The sequence below is a fragment of the Sprattus sprattus genome (assembly GCF_963457725.1).
Source record: "Sprattus sprattus genome assembly, chromosome: 8".
NCBI classification, from domain to species: domain Eukaryota; kingdom Metazoa; phylum Chordata; class Actinopteri; order Clupeiformes; family Clupeidae; genus Sprattus; species Sprattus sprattus.
The window spans coordinates 21,585,732-21,606,986 of record NC_137927.1 but is presented as its reverse complement, the minus strand read 5'-3'; the positions used below and the strand labels follow the sequence as shown (position 1 = coordinate 21,606,986).

General features: G+C 39.1%; 1 protein-coding gene across 5 annotated transcripts in view; it reads left to right on the top strand.

The window, feature by feature from the left end:
• The window catches only part of neo1a (neogenin 1a), a 71,282-nt gene that overhangs the window by 42,254 nt on the left and 7,773 nt on the right, over positions 1-21,255 (top strand). For 3 of the 5 annotated variants that reach the window (XM_080843061.1, XM_080843057.1, XM_080843060.1), the window contains exons 7-24: positions 522-642; positions 2,829-3,054; positions 3,249-3,403; positions 5,210-5,358; positions 5,604-5,742; positions 5,872-5,921; positions 6,612-6,756; positions 8,430-8,540; positions 8,706-8,900; positions 9,428-9,523; positions 13,673-13,848; positions 14,207-14,345; positions 14,572-14,679; positions 14,974-15,168; positions 19,094-19,126; positions 19,458-19,517; positions 19,647-19,776; positions 20,723-20,961. In XM_080843061.1, coding sequence (XP_080699187.1) covers positions 522-642; positions 2,829-3,054; positions 3,249-3,403; positions 5,210-5,358; positions 5,604-5,742; positions 5,872-5,921; positions 6,612-6,756; positions 8,430-8,540; positions 8,706-8,900; positions 9,428-9,523; positions 13,673-13,848; positions 14,207-14,345; positions 14,572-14,679; positions 14,974-15,168; positions 19,094-19,126; positions 19,458-19,517; positions 19,647-19,776; positions 20,723-20,961 — 2,467 coding nt within the window. The remainder of the gene's footprint in view (positions 1-521; positions 643-2,828; positions 3,055-3,248; positions 3,404-5,209; positions 5,359-5,603; positions 5,743-5,871; positions 5,922-6,611; positions 6,757-8,429; positions 8,541-8,705; positions 8,901-9,427; positions 9,524-13,672; positions 13,849-14,206; positions 14,346-14,571; positions 14,680-14,973; positions 15,169-19,093; positions 19,127-19,457; positions 19,518-19,646; positions 19,777-20,722; positions 20,962-21,255) is intronic. The other 2 variants (XM_080843059.1, XM_080843058.1) reach the window with 2 other exon arrangements.

Below are 21,255 nucleotides of genomic sequence, written 5' to 3'. Positions count from 1 at the left end.
GATCCAGAGTTCCTTTGTGGAGATAGGAGAACCTTACAGAAGGACAACCATCAGTGCAGTACACTAATCAGGTATTTATGATAGAGTGGCCAGACCAAAGCCTTTCTTCACTAAAAGGCACATTCCTTGACCAAAAGCAGCTGCACGACTCTTGGACCATGAGAAGCAAAATCCACTGGTCCGATGAAACGGAGATTGGACTATTTGGCCACAATTCCCAACAGTGTGTGTGGAGGAAACCAGGCCCTGAGTATTCCCAACAAGACTTGAGACTTGTTGTTGCTGCTAAAAGTGCTTTAACCAAGTTCTAAGTGGAGGGTCTGAATACTTATGTACATAGGACATTTCAGTTGAGTCTGAAATACAACAAAATGTAAAAAAAAAACTAAATGAAAAGGTTAATGGTAGCAATTGACAAAATCTATGTTGAACACCTTTCTGAAACCTTTCTCTTTGATCAATAAATCTCTGGAAAATTGCACAAATGAATAATATTGTCATTTTCCTCTGGTAACTTCTAGAAGGAGCACAATCTCCAGGTTCTTGGATTGGTGAAATCAGATGAAGGCTTCTACCAGTGTATGGCTGAGAATGATGCTGGCAATGTACAGGCCAGTGCCCAGCTCATTATCCTGGATCATGGTAAGTTGTTGTGCCTGTGTGTGCATGGCAGTATGTGTGGAATGAATGGCCATGTCTGGCCAATTTACTGGTAATGTCTACAAGTGCTGAATGATTCATGACAGGCAAATATTGGACAGCAAACAGATTATTGATTTCACAGAACTCATACCATTACTCGTTAATGTCAAATTGGTGTGTAAACCATATGGGTTCAAGAGTGGTGTCAAAGTGTCAATTCCTGGATTTAGTGCGGGATCAGTGCGGAAGCACAGCCATCTGTCATCTCTCGATTCTCCTTAGTGGTGGTGGGGGGGGGGGGGGGGGTGTAATAGGTCTAATTAGCTAACTGTTAGCTGTTAGTTAGTTAACCTACCATTTGTCAGACAACTTCAGTTAGGAGCTACACCTTTCTAAATGAATGTACTTAACCCTACCTGCTAATATATATTTTATTGTGAAATAAATCTCTGGTTCGTCTAAGGCACTTCCAGTGATGTGGTGTTTATTGTAGGCAATATGGTTTAGTGCTTGCATAATATCTGCGGACTAAATCAAAGTAATCTGGCGATTGCGGTGCTTTCCCTGCTGTCAATCTTGTCAGAGGTTAGGCGATTAAAGATATATGTGTTTAATGGCAGATTAAAATCACATAGGGTTATGAGTACATGGCACTTTCATGGTACACTATATCACTTGATGGATTTGTCAACAGATTTTCTTTGCTCTCTCCGGCGGACATTTGTAGCCTGGGCTTGCTCCTGACACGTCAGCAAATATATATGTATATATTCCCAACAACAGATTCTTAGTCACATTATGCATGCTTTAAATAGGTCCATTATTTAAAAAAATGTCCTGTTTCATCATGTAACCTATTGAATAGGACCTATTCGACATCCGACTCATCTGCTGTGTTTTTTAAATAAATGAAGAAACCACCAACACTGTGGAATATGCACAGCCTTCATTCTAGCGGATGTTTTGCTTGTCTAAATTCACAGTTGGAAGGCAAATGTCTATGATAACAAACCACTCATTAACTAGCTCCCCTTTTTGATTTCTTGAAATGTGAACAGACTCTGGTCAACAAAGGAATTAAAATGTTTAATTCTCACAAAGAATTCCGAGGCGCTGACAGGATATGTAATTTGTTTACTGTTTCTAAACATCTGAAAAGTTCTGAATGAATATTCTTCAGGGATAACCAAGAGGTTATACCGAAACATGACGTGATCAGACCCAGGAGAACCAAAACTGGCAAATGACAAAGGAGGTGTTCAAAGGAGAACACTACTCATTTTGACAAAACATAAACATGGAGACATTTATTGGGCCTACAGAGTCGTATTTATAGGTACTGTTTTACAGTATAATATTTTGGTGATGGATAGATTAGAGAAAAACCGTATGTATGGGTCATTTTTTGGACGCACTCGGAATTCGGAGTCGTAGAATGAACACTGGACTGATTGTTGTTGTTGCACGCCCCATATTTGTAAGTCACTTTTGTAATCCCTAAAGTAGCAGTGACTTTCAGGGTTTTAACAGTTTTACAAGACAAGTCAAATTGTGATCACAACTTCAGGAAATGCATATGCCGAATATACCAATAGGCTGTTTGTTGTGCAATTTTTGGTGTGTGTGTGTGCGCGCGCTACACTGGCCCACAGCTTCCAATGATGATTACCAATGCTAGCTCTGTTAGCTAAACTAAACTGAAAACATCAAAGTTTGGACAGTTAACATGTGTTGAATTCTAAAGAGAATCTGAGATGATTATAATCAGCATTAAAGTGATTTTTCTCTGCAGAGTCCCTTCAAGGGAATGTTTTGTGCTTCTCACTCATCCCCTTCTTAAATGATGCAGATACCCCCTCCCCCCTCAACATACACACAATCAGTTTTATGTGTTGCGCTCATATTACAGCCTCTTCACATGGGCTGACTTTTCATCCTGTCATTTTTGCAGTATATTTGGATTTTTTATCAGTTGTTATTAGTTCATATTATTTTGTAGTAATTTTTGTGTCTTATTTCTGTCACCAAGCCCTTTTGTTTCGATTTTTCTTTCCTCTCCCCCTTTTCCTGCTTTTGTTTTGTTTTGCTGTCCTATCTTTCCACACCCATCCTTCATCCATCCATCCTTCTCCTTCTCCTGTGCTAATGTCTTACGCCACCACTCAATAACTCCCGCTACACCCAAGATGTGTCCCTGCCCTCCCCCTCATCCCCCTCACTGACCAGTGCCACTACTGAACATGTAACACCAGGCTCTGGTGGCACCAGCGGACCTACGCCCTCTGCCCCACGTGATGTTGTGGCATCGCTCGTGTCCACCCGCTTCATTAAGATGTCTTGGAGGCAGCCAGCTGAGACCCATGGGGAGGATGTCGTCTACTCTGTCTACTACAGCCTGGAGGGCGTGAACAGGTACTCAATGAGATTTCTTTCACTTTCCACGTTTCACTTTTCACTTTCCACAGAACAGGAACACTTAAACATCTTCTTGAAAATGTTTCGACTTCTCAATGAGGTTTTTTTTAAAACATATTTTGTAATAATTATAGATTTTATATCAATAATCTCTCAATAAGGCTATATTAATGGACTGTTGTTTGTTTTAGGGAACGCATAGTGAACACCAGTCAGCCTGGAGAGATGCAGGTCACCATCCAGAACCTCATGCCTGATTGCAAGTACACCTTCCGGGTGGTTGCACACAATAATAATGGTGTGGGAGAGAGTTCCACTGCCCTGACGGTGGCCACACAGCCTGAAGGTAGGAGTCTCCCAGTGATTACACCTACCCAGAGGTCATAGATATGCACAGCTGTGTCTGGCACCTGATTTAAAGAAGTCCAAAGAGATGTTGTTGACAGAGGGCATCATTAGGCTAAAAAAACGAAACAAACCAGACAGATAGCAAAAAAATTGACAATTTGGTACAAAAGAAGGAATACACTGGTGACACCAAATAGCTACACCAAAAGGCCTGGAAGACTGTGGAAGACAACTTAAGTTGATGGTCACAGAATTATTTCCTTTTGGTGAGGAAAAGCCCCTTCACCAAATCTAGCCAAGTCAAGAACACTTTGGAGGAGGTAGGCGTATCATTGTCAAAGTCGAGAATCAAGAGACGCCTTCATGAATATAAATACAGAGTGTTAACAACAATGTGCAAACCACTGGTTACACTCAAGGACAGGAAGGTCAGATTAGACCTGGCCAGAAAAAACATCTATAAAAGCCTTCCCAGTTCTGGAACAAGACTCTTTGGAAGAAAACTCAGTAGACTGAGAAAAAAAAAGAATCCTCTGTCAAACATGGTGAGTGTTTGGCTGCCAATATAATTGAGTCACTGGTGTTTAATGATGATGTGACTGCTGATAGATGTAGCATGATACATTTTTAAGTGTGTATACTATACTATAAGTGTATATACTACTACTATCTGCTCAGATTCAGCCAAATGCTGCAAAACTACTGAAGCTATGTCTAGTTGCACTGAGATCATGAGTGAACAGCCCTTTTCAAGTCCAGACACGAATTCTTGATTGGATTGAGGTCTGGACTCGGCCACTCTAGATCTTAAACATTGTTTTTAAACTATTTGTACCTTTTCGCTGTATGCTTATGGTCATTTTCTTGCTGGGGAACAAATCTTCTCCCAAGCCATAGTTGTCTTCCAGACTTCACATTTCACCCTCTACCTTAATAAGCCTTCTGAGTTCTGCTTAGAGAAGCATCCCCACAGCATGATGCTGCCCTGCCACCACAACTTCACAATGGGGATGGTGTGTTTCTGATGGTATTAAGTGTTTGGTTTACAGCAAACATAACATGTAGTGTGATGGCTAAAAAGTTCCATTTTGAGCAGAGATTTCATATTAGTCAGTGGCTTTCTGTCCCATAAAGCTGTGACTGGTGAACCTGGGCAACAGTTGTATGCTGTTGTTGTTTGTTGTCAAACCCAGGGGTGTAACGATTCATTGTGGTGCAAAATGTGATGGTACGCATTGTATAAGTTGGACAGTTCTGAGTCAGCTCTACTTTAATTTTTGTATTATAACTAAACATCCATTTGCTTGTAAGTCTTTTTACAGCATTAAGTGTTCTGAAAATGTTTCAACAGACCAACTAGGTTGTTCTAGGAAAATTGCCATTTCATCGCTTACTGGCCATTTTAAATTAATTAATCTTAAATTCAGCCCACCACTTGCAAAGCATAAAATGGTCTTGCCCTATCTTACATCAGTGATCTTTCAACTACCCTGTTTCAATTTGCTAGCTGTCACAGATATCCATTGAAAAACTTAATGTGGCTGGCTGGCCGCTGTTGTGCAGTACTGTTTGTCTCCCTACACCTATAATAAGTTCTCACTTATTGTCATCTTTTAAACCAAATCTCAACACATTAACATAGATTTGTTTTCTTGATGGTTATATTTCATGTTTTTCCATTTCCGTGCATTTTTATTTCCATGTATTTGTATTTCTTTTAATCAATTAAGCCTAATATATTATATAGTGACTCTGTAAAGTGCTTTGAGCTATATACATAAAACATATTTATTTGAATGTACAGTTCAGGTACCGGGACCAGGTCCCAATCTTCAGGCTGTGGCCACATCCCCTACCTCAATCACTGTGAGCTGGGACACCCCTCTCACCGGCAATGGAGAGATCCAGAACTACAAGCTTTACTACACCGCAAAGGGCCAAGACACAGAGCAGGTCAGACCCGACTGGCAAATATGTAATGTTGTTTACCCCTTAATCACCAGCAGATTAAGTTAGGAAACTGGACAACGATAATATGTGTATGAGTTGAGCTCATTTTGAAATGATGATCTATTTTTGGAAAGAACAATTTTAATTATTTTTCACAATATTTGGAAGGCTAACTTCCTCTGCCAAATGAGTGTTTTCCATGGACATCATTGCTTAAGTATAAATACTGTTCGGCTCTTTTCTTTCAGGAAATCGAAGTTAAAGGTCTGTCCTACACCGTCAATGGGCTTAAAAAATTTACAGAGTACAGCTTCCGGGTGGTGGCTTACAACAAGCATGGACCAGGAGTCTCCACAGATGATGTGATGGCCCAAACCTTTTCTGCTGGTAAGAACAGAAGTTGACGTTCATAGGAGATGAAGTTCAGACAACAACAAATCAACATTGTCTTGAAAATTGTTGTGAAATTGAGAGATCTGTCACTGACCTATTTTCATTTTTCGCCTGTGCCTACAGTACCAAGTGCCCCACCACAGAATGTGACGGTAGAGGTTCTGAACTCAAAGGTAAGGTTGTGACGGCTGAACAATCCTCCACGGAGAGCAGCCAGTGTGCTGCCGGAGTTTGGAGTATACTCAGATGCAAAGAAAGGCATTCACGTGTTCCTCACATCCTAGCACTGCTTAGTACTGAAAGAAATCCCTAAGGGTTACCCAACTCCCCTTCTTTACCATAAGGATGATCTGAGCCTTCAGCGGCAGATCTCCCCCAGGGCAGAGCCTTTTATTAAGTTGTTGTAGACTCACTTTTTCCAGATTTACAATGTAGTTTATATTTCTGTGAAACTATGCAGCTATGTATTAACTTCCCATCGTTATTGTTCAAATAAGCATGACAAATAAGCAAGCTATTCCAATTCCATTTGCCCTGTTTACTTGTTTGCATATGTGTATGTATGTGGGGTTACATTGAATGAATTACCTCAGAAACGGCCAGAACATTAAAGCACTGAAAGCAGGTGTTATTGTTTTGTATATTATGGGTTAGCCAAAGGCTGTGCTTTCCTTCTTTGGCATGTGAGCACTGTTCCTTGAAACCTCCTAACCTCTGGTAACATGTTGTTATATATTACCTCAGCTATTATTTATAGTCAGGTTTCATTGAGAGTCCTGAGCCAGTCTCTGGGTGCATACACTCCTTTCTTGATTCCTAATGAGTTGTCTGTCATTGACCTTCGATTTTGTTTTACCCTCCAGAGTATCATGGTGCGATGGCATCCGCCCCCAGCAGATGATCAGAATGGGGAGATTACTGCATATAAAATCCGTTACCGCAAGGGTGCCCGGAAGAGCGAGGCTTCAGAAATTGTTGCAGGGACACAGCTCCACAAACTCCTTGACAGTAAGTTATCGGTCATTTATGTGGTGTCATCAACTGAAAACAGGAATTGAAATTAAATAACATTTGCAATACATATTTCTTGATTCTATACACTGATTTGGCGCAGAGGTAATTAATGCCATATATTGGTTATTTGGCAATTTTCCGACTTCATCGATTTTGAAAAATGTCTGCAGCCCTGCTCTTAATACTTGATCGGGTCTATACATGGGAATGCATTTTCCCGCCTGGAAGTTAGTAACTCACACAGTAACTCTGCCAGGTAGAATGGGTCGCTCCCTGTCTTTCACATATGAATACCATTTAAAAATAACATGGGATAGAACACATTTTCAGTCTTCAGTCTTCCACAACGATAAAGAAATTAGTAACTGTAGCCTATTTACCGGGATGCTACAGAGCTCGAACCTCCACAAGAGAAGTGTAAAACATGCAAGGTCTTACGTCAATTAACCTAGCTACTTGCTATCTTTTGCTTAGGGAACCATCTTCACAGGTGGCAGCTGCTAGCGTGTATTAATATGAACTCATCTTAATATGAATTTGTGTTTAAAGCTGCTCAGGCATCTTGAGGGTTTAAAACGTTTCCTATTATAATTATGAGGCGAGTGTAACATCAGCGAGATAACTAGCTGTCATGTCATGAACATTGAACTCTGCCATTGAAACCATTGAAAGTTATCTTTAGTTAGCTAACATTCCCCCCCCCCCCTTTTAACAGTGCAATGCATTCACAGCATTTAGTGTTGAAAATGTTTCAACAGACCAACATAGATGTTCTGTGTGCCAGGGCCCCCAGCAGTTAGTGTAAGATGAACAGATTGCACAATGAACACAGAACACATTGACTGGTCACGGAACAGTCTCTGGAGCTCCCTCCAGTGGTACTGGCCAGTATTAGCACATAACCTCAAGACTGGCCAGTTTAAGCTACAACTGCTTCTGGTTCATAGTCTGAAAAATAAGGTTATCAAAGGCGAGATTATACAAATAAAACAAAACCAGGCGCAAATAAGTACTTTGAATGTAGAATGTCAGCCAAGAGAAATTCGACACATTGTATCGGAATCACAGGCAGCACGATGTTCTCCATCAAATAAGTTTAAACTTTGTGGGTCAAATATGACTCATTGCAGTTTTCCCATGTAAGCTTTCAGATGATTCATATGTATTGTTACAGTAGCTCTTTGTCATCTGGTGGTGAGCTTAACAGTGTCAGCCGACTGTAAAGACACAATTACTGCCTTCGGAGAAGAGGATGTTTATAAAAATGTAAACATCTATATGTCTGTACTTTCCTTTATGGTACCATCAGAAGCTTGCGTTTGTAAGAGATTATGCACAGAAATTGTGGTTGTTTGTTCAGTCATAAATTAATGAATAAGGTTTGTTCAGTCATTGAAATATTTTTTTTTATGCGCCAAGAAGGCAGAGTCTATAGCTGCAGGCATAGATCTGAGGATCAATGCAATGAGCTTTGCAGATGCAATCTAAACTGGAGACATGAATGTTAATAATTAATGGAATAATGTTCTCATGTATGATCAGAGAGCTTTGCTGTCATTAGTGTAGTTTAACAATGACTTTTTAATTCCATAACGTCTGACAAGTTAAATGTAAAGGTTTTACAGAGGATTGATATCATGACTGCTAACAATCATTTGTCATTGCAGATTTGCAGCGTGGAACGGAGTATTCAGTACGAGTCACTGCCATGACGTTGAATGGGTCTGGTCCAGCCTCAGATTGGGTTACCTCTGAAACCTTTGAGAGTGACCTTGATGGTAAGACATTTCAGAACAGACCATTAAATAATTTAATGTAACAAACACTGTTTTGAGACTCTCGTTTTCTATGATGAAACGTGTGTCAGCTGCACTGTAGGTGTAGAACTGTAGGACTGCTGAATGAATACATGTAAATAAATAATTCTTTGTGGAATCTTCCAGAGTCCAGAGTTCCAGACATTCCCAGCTCCTTGCACGTGCGGCCCTTGGTCAACGGCATAGTGGTGAGCTGGACTCCCCCAGAGAACCAGGACATCGTGGTCAGGGGTTACACTATTGGCTATGGCATTGGCAGTCCACATGCCCAGACTATTAAAGTGGACTACAAACAGCGCTACTACAGCATTGAGAACCTAGGTGAGTGTCCAAGGTGTATGCATATGTGTGTCACAACCCAGGGCTTATCTACTGCCCACAACCTCACAATATATTACAGTAGAACTAGAAGTAGGTCATTTTACTTTATTGTTGTATCTGTTTTTGGATGTGCATGGCCAATGCCACGTCCGCACTGACTACAGAATTGTATTGCACTGCGTACAACTGAACTACATCACTCTAAAGGGGTTTACAAACATCTTGCAAGGTGTTGCATAGGAAATTGGAAGTAAAGAAAAAGGTGGAAGGATAACGAAATACCTTCAAACATTCGCTGGTGTGATGTTTGATGGTGTTTAATAGGATGAGCGGTTTCATATTTCATGTTAGAAGCTGGCACAATGTAAAAGCAGTTAAATATGATGCAAATGGCTAGATCAAATACACCTGCCAAATTCAGCCACAATGCTCTATACACTTTCATTTTGTTTCAGTACAAAAACATGCCCTACCAAAAATAACCGAGTTAGTAATGTACTGACATGATTTCCTTCATCTCTAACCAGATCCCAGTTCCAATTATGTGATCACTCTGAAGGCTTTCAATAATGTTGGGGAAGGCATTCCGGTCTACGAGAGCGCCACCACCAGGCCCCAGTCAGGTAAGGCCATGAATACATGAAGTGAGCCCTAGAGTTCACTCTGCATCATAACAATGACATGTGCTCATAGGTCATACCTGTGTGATGTGTGATGTGTCTCCAATCAAATGCCACAACAGGTTACCAGCACGTTCTTCTTGAGACCTGCTCTTTGAAAAAACAGAATTGAAAATGGAAATGATTCATAGATTACAGATAATACTGTAGTGGAAAGTTGTATTTACAATGTTTCTTCAGTAGGTAGTTCTCATTTGAAATGATAAAGTCTTTTCTGTTCAGTCTGCTGTAATCTTACATTATACCTGAACCAGCCTTTTTTCATTTTGCACTGTTATGCAAAGTTGGAATATGGGAAATCTTTGTTAAGCAATGTAAAGGTGCAGTTTTTTGTAAAAAAAAAAAAAAAAAAAAAAGATTGTTCAACTGTTACTTCAGGACTGCATTATCAATCATTCATCAACATCATCGAAAACTGTCATTCACCTTTGGTCTAATGTCTCCTCAATATATCCACTATCAGCAACCTACACCTACATACACAACACAACAATAATGCTGGTCAACTATCAACAAATTAAATTAATACTAATCAAACATCCAAGAACTAAATAACCACTACTCAAACTATTATACAGACAGGAAAATAGTAAGCAGCAATCACCATCACTGCCCAATTCTAATGTATCTGGCAAATAAATATCACTTTCCCTTTATTGGAAGAGTGACACATTATGTTTATATATTCCTGTATTAGCAAGGAAGCAGGAGCAAACACAATGCAAATAATTGATCTTGGAAGTTAACACATATCCTGACCGGCTTTAAAAAAAAAATTCAATTTTAGTTTTAACAAAAAAAGTTAAGGTTTAAAGGTTACACCCCTTTTAAAGACTCAAGCATCTGGGAAAAGTTTTTGTAGTCTAATTTGTCTGACGTCAGTTAAATGCCCAGTCAGCAATTAATGAATCTCATCTATGTTGTAAATTATTACTATATTGTATTTCTATTCATAATGTAGTGTAAAGAGTCTACGGCAGAAAGGAAATGTTGCACCACCACAAAAGGACTCTTTTTCTTGGAATGGCTGCAATGTAATTTAGAAAGAGAGAGAGCCTAATTTTGAACAACTAGGCCAACCTAAATGCAAATGTTCACTGCTGCTCTTGCATTTGACAGGTTCTTTACAACCCAAAGTACTATCTCTGGAATATCCCAAAGAGCTGTCAGTATATTTACACACATGCAGGCGCCAGTAGCCCAGCCTCATCCAAATCATTACATTTATATAATGTTGACCTCAACAAAAATAGCTGATCATGGAATATGTGAGTCAAACGGACACTTTCATTTTACAACCTCAAAAACACGTACCCTGATTAACAATATAACTGTCCATTCAAAGATATATGACATCAGCCTTTTAAAACATGTCTGACAACATCAATCAAAGAAATCAATTCAACAACAGAAGAGACAGTACGGTTCCTTAGAAACCATTCCTGGCAAATACTGTCCAAAGCCTGCAGCGATATTGCCATCTTCTTGGCATTATAATCTCATCAGACTCACTCAGTTTAAAGGGATTGCTTAGAAATGCTATTGGATAGCTTTAACCAAGCCTTTCACTTATTTACTGGCTCTTCCCACATATTGCCTTTGACCACAACTTTCCTTCTTTTCCTTGAAGCATCTCTTTTGTGCAACAGTGCACTTGCATCTTTAGTTTCCGCCATCCGTTTTCACCCTCAAACTAGGGGCCTTTATGTTATTCTGGTTTGTATATAGTTGTGCATTTTTAAACAGTAGTAGGCCTATAGAATCACATTAATTACAAATGATAATAGCTCACAGTAACTTATGGTTTGCTGCCTCAGACCATTCGATCTTTTATAAGTTATATGTGAGTTGAAAATAAGTTGAAACTAAATACCTACATATCACGGTTGGTCACTATCTGGAGATTGAAGCACCCTTTTAAGCACTTGCTCCCTTGCAACCTTCTTGGTAGCATTAATGCATGAATACCTCTAATTGTAGAATGTGGCCATGAAACTGTTTTTGTCTCTCCTAGTGTAACAGAGGAAAGGGTTATTTTTGGATAAACGGTTAAGAACAGAACCAGTCAAATGAATGGGGGATTTATTCTGTCAACTCTACCAGCTTGGCCACTACCCCCACTGCTGTGCTTCCTCTCTCTTCCCCCAGCTCACAGTGGGACTGCCTATTGAGGCAGCCATCTAATGTCTCTCTCATTGTATTTATGCTGCAGGGCTGTTCCAAATTCCTGATGCTGTCTTCTCTGCCTTCTTTTCTTGTCAGTCTGTCTGCCAACTTCTATTGGTTTAAATTCTGTGAAGTGTGTGCAGTACTGGGACACCACTGTCATATAGAAGAAATCCAAACAGTTCTGAGGCAACCTAGATTCTGATTCCTGGGAAGCACATCAATGGCACAAATATATCTATGAGGCACTATGATACACTAGTTACCCAGAAAGCCATGTTTTTGTTTCATCATAGATTAAAGAGGTCTGATATCATAACAAATGCTTTAACATTTTTTTTCTTTCATAAAATTGTGAAAGTAATCAGTATTTATATTAAACAAACTTTTGAAATTCTAGCTCTCAATAGGAGATTTTCAGGGTGAACTTCAACCCATGTCCTGTGCAGCTCTTCCGCCAAGTGACATGCTTGTAGAGCATTTCTAGGCATTTATTAATTTGTGGTAGCCTTTCATGTTCATCATTCCTTGCACTCTGTACGAATCTTCTTAACAGGACTCAAGCAACCCCACATGATCACATTTCCTCTACCATGCTTGACAGAATTCGGCATTGAACATTTTTATGTATAGAACATCAAGCCAGGGAAGGGCAAAATCAAAAGGATGGTGCAAGGGCGGCAAGAAGTTGTCATTCCTCCAGAATGCTTTCATTTTGTCTACATCTTACATTGTTCAAGTCTTTGATCCAAACGCCATGAATACTCATAGCAGTCACCAAGATGCTGTGAAACTCAAAGATTTTTCTACTTATATCAGCGAGTATTTTCAAATCCTATACATTACCTCGTTTGCCAATTCTTTCCATATGTGCCTGAACTCCAATTTTCTGCCCCTCCTACTCAAAGGAAGTTGTGATGTTATGGTTGTTGCCATCTAGCCTTGCTCCACACTTGTCATGTGTTATCTTGGTAGATCTAAATTCCTCCACCAAGCTGGCATTGCTCGAAAAAAACCTCCCTCTACTTAAACATGGCATCCCCAGCAAAATGTCCTAATTTACCAATAGCCCAAGCTGCAAGCAGACCTTCAATTTACCAGGCAAAAGGGTCTAATGATTTATTTTTGTTTACAAATCGACAGACTTCTGCATTTGCTTAACCTTGCTTATTTCAGGTTGACCTTAAATTTAGCTAATTGTCACCAAGTACATTAAGCAGTTGGAGTAAACATGGTCATGTTGTCCAGATAAGATGTTCCCACACACCCTGAAAAATATTGATTAAATGTGTAAAATTCTTTTCCATGCACACTTAATAAGAAATAAGTTATGTTTCACATTTCCTGTGGTTGTGAGGTGTGAATGCACAACATGAGGTGTGTTATTTCCTTGAGATGTGTTTGATGTCTAGCCCTGTAATTGCACTTTTTTTCATGCTGCTGCTGACTGCATTTTCCTGCAGTCTGCAAATCTGAAAGTTTTTCTTGTTTTTTCTGGCATGCTTTACAGTTAGATTTCCTTATTAATTACATTCCTTATATTCTACTCCCTAGATAATAGAACAGTAGTATAAAACCTTTTGTAGATGGTAGTATTTTAATAAATGATCTTGTAGTTATAACTGAAATAGTCCTTTCAGCCTATTGAACAGTAGCTGTGGGATCCCTAGATCTGCCTTGACTGTTTAAATCTATTCTGTACTAATGAAATATTCTCTCTCTCTCTCTCTCTATCCCAATCCTACCTTCCCTTTTCTCACCTCATCCCTTCCCTCATTCCTCCCAACTCCGTTATTTCATTTGTCGTCCCCGTCGACCATGCCTTTTTGTTTTGTTGCCACTGCACCTTGTGCTGCTAACTGCTTGCAGACCCCATAGACCCTGATGTTGATATGTTTGAATTGTTCCATGCTCCATACACTCCAGTCCCAGACCCTACCCCCATGCTGCCCCCAGTGGGAGTGCAGGCCTCCGTGCTCAGCCATGACACCATCAAGGTGACCTGGGCCGACAACTCACTGCCCAAGAACCAGAAGATCACCGACGCCCGTTTTTATACAGTGCGCTGGAAGACCAACATACCAGCCAACACCAAGTTTAAGGTACGGCACTTTGGGTGGCAGTTTAAGGTTGTTTTAGCTACAAGCCTAGAGAAAGAAGGTTTATCGGTCAGAACTGGCTTTTAAAACAAGCTGTCCAAAAATGGTCTTTGAAAAGAAATGGCATCCAGCATATCCAGATTTTAAGATTTATTTGTGAATGACCATCTTTCCATGACATTTTGGCAAATTAAAGGACACTGTGTGTGTGTGTGTGTGTGTGTGTGTGTGTGTGTGTGTGTGTGTGTGTGTGTGTGTGTGTGTGTGTGTGTGTGTGTGTGTGTGTGTGTGTGTGTGTGTGTGTGTGTGTGTGTGTGTGTGTGTGTGTGTGTGTGTGTGTGTATTTGGGTGTTCTTTGTAGATGGCCAACACTACAACCTTGACTCATATGGTTTCTGGACTGAAGCCCAACACACTATATGAGTTCTCCGTCATGGTTACCAAAGGCCGGAGGAGCAGTACCTGGAGTATGACTGCCCATGGCACAACATTTGAAACCAGTAAGTTGTGCCAGATGGCTACCAGGGTGATTTGCATGATCACGTGTTTGCAGTATTGCCATGAATTTGCATTTGGCCTGATGGTGGAAAAGCATCTATTTATTTTTAGCATGTGTTTGAACCCACAATATCAATGCAACAATTTACAGACCGATTGGTTTACAAATCAATTACGAATATTAAAGACTTGATGAAAATGGACCTAACCATAGAATGTCATTTACAGTTCCCAGCTCTTCACCTAAAGATGTGACTGTCGTCAGCAAGGAGGGCCGGCCAAGGACCATCATAGTAAACTGGCAGCCTCCTTCGGAAGCCAATGGAAAAATCACTGGTATGCCATAATCCTATCCTAAATAGAGTAACAGCACAATGCTTTAAAGGTATTTCAAAGATTTCCAGACACCCTGTGCTTAAGTGCTTTACCAAAACTGTTGCTTTACAATAGTTTTCACCTACGTAAAGTTCTGACAGACTGGGTAAAAGGGATCTGTTTCCTCACTCACATTTTTTTTTTCAGCATCTGTAAGACCTCCATCACTCCTCGTATACATTTAAAGTGTTTGAGGTGTACTTAGTCATGGGAGCCTTAAGCATGATTAACACTGATTGTCTGGGTCCTCTCTAGGGTACATCATCTACTACAGCACAGATGTCAATGCAGAGGTGCACGACTGGGTCATTGAGCCTGTTGTGGGCAACAGACTAACGCATCAGATCCAAGACCTCACACTGGATACGATATACTTCTTCAAGATTCAGGCTCGCAACTCCAAGGGCATGGGCCCAATGTCGGAGGCTGTACAATTCCGTACACCCAAAGGTATGTCCTTTTGTGAGAAGATCTGAGTGTTTTGTCATCATACTAAATAATTGTCTCTCCTGTATCGTGGGGACTGGCTGCTTCTCCATCTGGTTCAGGGAAAAAAACCTACTTCTTTTCTCTAGGGACTTTGCGATCTGTATAACATGAGTATAGTGAAATATAGTGTAGACATTGATCGAAATATAGTGCAGACATTTTTATTGTTGTAAATGACTATAACAGCTGGAAACGGCAGATGTTGAATGAAACATCTGTATAGATAAAAGGCACATTTTCCGCATAGATAATAAGGCACATTTTACACTAACACTCCTGTGTTTCAGTGACATTATGTTGATTCATCCTACATTATTGTGTTTAAAATAGTGCTGTCAAAATGAACCAGTTTATTTAAGTTAACGAAATTAACAATTTAGTCGAAATAGTTTTTTTTGTTATTTCTGTTTAGTGCAAATGTAATGGTTAAAATATCTGGGGGCATACAATGCACATCTGACACAGAGTTTAGTTTAATTTACAAGCTTGCAGGTTTATTGAGCACTTCAACTTACAACTAACCCAGCAAGCACACTACATGCACACTGCATCCTAACTGCCGACTGGCTGATCTGGTCACTAGCTCCCTCCAAAGTGTCTCCCTGCCCAAAACTCTCTTTGCTCTTTGCTTCTCTGCATCCTCATCTCAAAGCATCCCCATTTCAAAACAAAAGTCCCTTCACACTACATACTACGCATATAATAAATATGACTCAAGATGATGGTCAATTTTGATGGTCTTCATGTTTTTTGGGGAAATTGGTAGTTCACAGAAGAGAAATCTGTGTTTAATTTAAAATACTATTGTTTAATAGCATCTTTTAAACCCTAAAGATACCTCCTTTGTGTTGACACTACATCAATTATCTGATTTTACATTTAAATATCCATTATTACAAGGTTCAGTCTTATGAAGAAAAAAAGCAATTCATCGTGATTAATCCCAGCTAATTGTGTGGTTAATTAGTTAATTGGCAGCACTAGTTTAAGAGGTTAATTCATCACATCATTAAAGAAACATTTTGCGATTTCTTTCCTGCGGCTGGAAACTGGTGTGGTATGTAAGGAAGCAGTAAAGAGGCCTTTGGGCTACATGAGTGTCTGGAGAATCAGAACTTGTACAAATTGATTTTGATCTACAATGGGAAAGAAAAAAGAGCTTTCATTTGAAATGTGCCACAAGAAATGAAGGCTATTCAAAGTAACTGAAGATATCTTTCAAAGATGTGCAACATATCCTTCACAGAGTCGTGCAAACTAGTTTTAGCGAGGATAGAGGAGAAGTGGGAGGTCCCAGTGCACAACTATACAGGTGGATAAAACATCAATTTATTGTGCTTTACATAAATAAAAGCAAAGGTAAAATAGAAATATATACTATAATTTCTATAATGCAATTTAATTTTATATAATTAACATTTTATAAAAATAAAAAGAAAGTAGAAAGTGTTTAAAGTTCTGGTAGTTTGTTTTTTATCTATAAACAGCATAATGCTGCTTCACCCAGTTTAGTTTGGTTTATTTTCTTTAAATCGTAGATTCAGGCCCTATACAGGTCTCAAGTTGATTTGAGCTGTAAAAGAGACATGTCTAGTTGATTTGAGCTGTAAAAGAGACAGGCCTATAATTGATTTGAGCTGTAAAACAGACAGGTCTGTAGTTACTACACAGGCATCAAGAGTTTTCTCTTTTAAGAGCAGCGTAATGGCAGCTGTTTTTACTGACCGATGGGAGTGAGCTATTTGCTGCAAATCGGCTCTTACAGAGTTAAAAATTGTTTTAAAAGTCAAATGGCAGTGTATCAAGACATAATTTCAATTATGCTCAATTTTATTCAATTGTGACATGGTAGTCAAACTATTTCTAGGTGGTCTTGGAGATGGCATAGTTTGATTGTTGTGTGTGACATAGCTGTGGTCTCCATAAACTGAGCACTGGTACTCTCATTTATGTCCCTTTCTTAACAGAAACAGAGCGTCCGGAGTAATGTTAAGTTAAAAAAAAACACACAGAAATGATCAGAAAGTGCCAAGTCCTTAACCACAACGGAAGAATTTTCAAGATCTTTAAAAATAACCAGGACTAAAGTGTAGCATAGACCTAAAGTGTCTAGTGGTGCTAGCGATTCTTTGCCACCATCGTCCATGCTGATGCTGAAATCTCCTGTTATGTTGTAATCAATGGAAATAATTGACCGTAGTTCAGCAATGTCATCAATAAAATTGGCAGGGTATCTTGGATGTCTGTTAATGATCTGTAAATGAGCACCCTCAATATAAAAATGAAAAAAAAAGAAAAGAAAATTGCATAAAAGTGTAATGTCTTTAAACTGGAATGCATCTTTAAATAAAGCAGATACTCCTCCTCCTTTCTTGCCAGTTCGGCACATATTCATAAAACTGAAACTTGTTAAGAACAGTGGCACTGCTTCCTTCTGCTAACCACATCTGGGTAAGAAACTATATATACAATGTGGGATATTATAATGTAATTTACTAAAAAAAAAGGTTTGTTGACTTGAGATCTGATATTAAGTTGACCTAGCTTTAAAGAGATAAAAGGAGCCTGGGGCATTCTGAGGTTGTTGTGATACAGGTAAGATTAGACTGGTTTACCCCTTCACACAATCCAAACCATGTTTTGTTCCCTGCTGTTGCTATAAGTATCGCTCCACTGAACATCCTGTGCTCTCTGCTCAAGCTGCTGTATTGTGAAGTGAAAAAGCACTCAAACTGTAATACTTCTAAGTTTGTAATGGCTGCAAATGCTTTTATGAAATCAAATGTTCAAGCATAAATATATTTTTTTGTCTTGACTACATAATCTATTCATTATGTCCCCGACCATAACCTTATATATTGGATAAAAATGAATTTCTTCCTTGGAAATGACCGGATCAAATACTTTATCCCACCATTTCATTACTACATTTAAAATCTTATCATTAAATATCAATCTAAAGAGCAACCATGTTCCTATTAACATATTACTCTTCTGAGGTGTGACTTGTTTACTCGTCAGTCTCTTTATTTAATAGTTATTTGAGTGTAGCAAGTTCGCTTTATTACAATTCAATTACAGCATTAGTCTCATTATTTAATAGCCACACCTTGTGTATGACTAATGTAATGGCGTTGTCATTACTGAAATGTCTTTTTAACCATCAATAATCAACTAAATTAATAATAATTAAATAATTGCATATTGTTATATTACTATATTATTCTATTATATTAAAATAGTGCAAGGTATTACATTTTGTTGAATTGACTTTGTGGCTTATTGATTAAAAACAACCAGGCAACTGTAAAGTAATTTTTGGGTTTGTGGATGAGTTGTTACAAAACATACAAGAACAAGTGTTCATCTACTGTAGAAATGGCAGAGTTCCATTTGCATGACATCATAGCTAGTTATCAAGCTGATGTTACACTCTCCTCAAACATTATAATAGAAAAAGATGGAAACCCTAATGGCATTCGTATGTGAAAGAGAGAGACCTTTTCCACCTGGCAGAGTTGCTATGCGTGCTACTAACCTCCAGGTGAAAGGATGCATTCCCATGTATAGACAGAACCCGAGTATTAAATGCGGGGCTGCAGAAATGTTACTAGAAACCGCGGTTAATAGTCTGCAAATTGCACACAACAGTTTATTTTGATGAAGGGTGTACAAGGTCTTTAACGTAAATCTATTATCTTGTAAACAAAATGTTTAAGTATTATTTTGTTCATTATTATTTTGAACTGGACATTTTACTGTTGAGGATGGTGGGAAACAAACCCTGGCAAAGGACATTGAGTTGAGTTGATTTTGAAATTTTCCTAACTGACACTAACCATTCTGACTGACGCCTGCCACTGCTTCTCTCTTATTTCCCTACTAGCTGAATCCTCAGACAAAATGGCTAATGACCAAGGTAATTGTTCTTCTTTTCTTTGTTCATCTTTAAACCATTTTCATCTTTGGAGGGTTTTGAAGCTGTCTGTCTTTGAGCAGTTAAGACGGGTGCTTCAAGAACCAGAACATATTTTATGGGCTGAATCTCCAGGGTCATATCTGTTACCATGTACCATTGAAGCTTATTTGCAGCTTTATATTTGGGTGGTGCACCATACCATTCTTAATGTGCAATGTTTTACCTTGATGAACTAGAAAATATGTAATATATATATGTTATGATTATTTATCATAACATTCAGTAACTATCATCATCTTAACTGGATTATCCTTCTTACACTCCCTTTTAGCTTCTGGCCTCCCGATCAAACCAGGTGGCCGACTCCCAATTCCAGAAGGAAATGTTATTGGTAATCACCACACCACAGCATACACAAACTTCTTTAACATATGCTCATCATCATCATGTCGCTCCCTGTTTTTTGCAATGGTGTGCATTAGTTCATTATCAACATGCTACTTTTTTTGTGATTTGTCAGGAAAGACTAGTGCTAATGATAACCATATCCTGGTTATCATCATCATAATCTCCGTGGGGGCCTTTACCATCATAGTGGTGGTGGTTGGGGCATTTCTGTGCACTCGACGTTCCACCTCTCAGCAGAAGAAGTAGGTGCACCTTGGGCTCAGTTTACCTCCGTGGTTGTAATATCTCTGCAGCATCTCCTACATTGAGGTTGCATGCCGTACTGAAACAACAATTAGATTTGATCCATTCATAGCATCCATTGTTAAACATACGTCATTATTGCCTAGCTCTTTTCCTTTAAGACATTACTGGCAACTCTGATATTAACATTATGACGCAAGTAACTTGCGTCATAATGTTGATTTTGCATTCAAATCCAACGTAGCCAGACAAATAAATGTTCCAATCTTCCTTGAGTTTCCTACATTTTAAACTGAAATTGCCCACTTGACTGTGAAAAGGCCAGAAATAGAATAGAAAATATTCCGAAATCTTCAAAGACCCAGCTGTTTCCACTCTCAAATAAATGTAATTGTTTCCTGTCAGCAGCAGAGTCAGTGTAACCCTACATGCCTCAGATCTCTTAATAATCCTCTTAACAGTAGAAAACTGAGGTGTGGTTTTATTCTGTGATCTAAAGAGATTAATCCGGTCTACAGAGAATATTTGTAGATTTTTATAACTAGATCTTCCACACATATAATGTGCATGGTGAAGGTTGTTTGCAGACTTAAGAGTACAATTTAAACATCTTTGAAATGAAAGCTCACATCAGATGATATTGAGCAATAGACTATTAGAGATATTTGGTTTAGTTTGTTTGAGGAGCAGACTGAAGGGAAGAGGGAAAGACAAGGATGCCGTTTGTCTTTAAAGTTTCTTAAATGCAGTATCAATAAAACTCTCAGGCATATTTGTTTGAAACTTCCAGTTGTTTTTCTACACTAGGTCATTACTCCTGTGTCACTACAAAACTCTAGCTCGGCTGGAGCTATCAGAAGTCGTACATGTTCTTTTGAAAGTAGAACTAGTTAATTTAAAAAACGTGCTCCGATAAATCACTAACCAGTCTCCTACTCATCATAGGAAACGAGCGGCATGTAAGTCCACCAATGGCTCGCACAAGTACAAAGGCAACTCCAAGGACCTAAAGCCACCAGATCTATGGATACACCATGAGCGGCTAGAGCTGAAACCTATGGACAAGTCTCCTGACCCCAACCCAGTCATGACCGACACCCCTATCCCACGTACGTCGCAGGATATCACACCTGTTGACAGTACCTTGGACAATCCAGCACTTCAGAGACGCAATTCCTACCGTGGTAAGTTCATATGGTCTCTTACCAACAGCTGTGGCATGGGCAGTTGGTTAGTTATGCAGCAGCTTTATTCTCCCTTTTCTCTCCTCTCTAGTTTTATAAATAAGTGCCTTCACAGCATTCATTGGCAATTATTTTTTGGACAGTGTACATCCTTTTGTATAAAGTGGTTTTGTTGTGTAAAGAAAGATAGAAAGAATAGAAGATATTAAAATAATCATTGGAAAATCAACTTGAGATCCTAAAACCCCTGGCATAGGCTACAAGAAGATGCTGTGCATGTGGATAAAGAACATA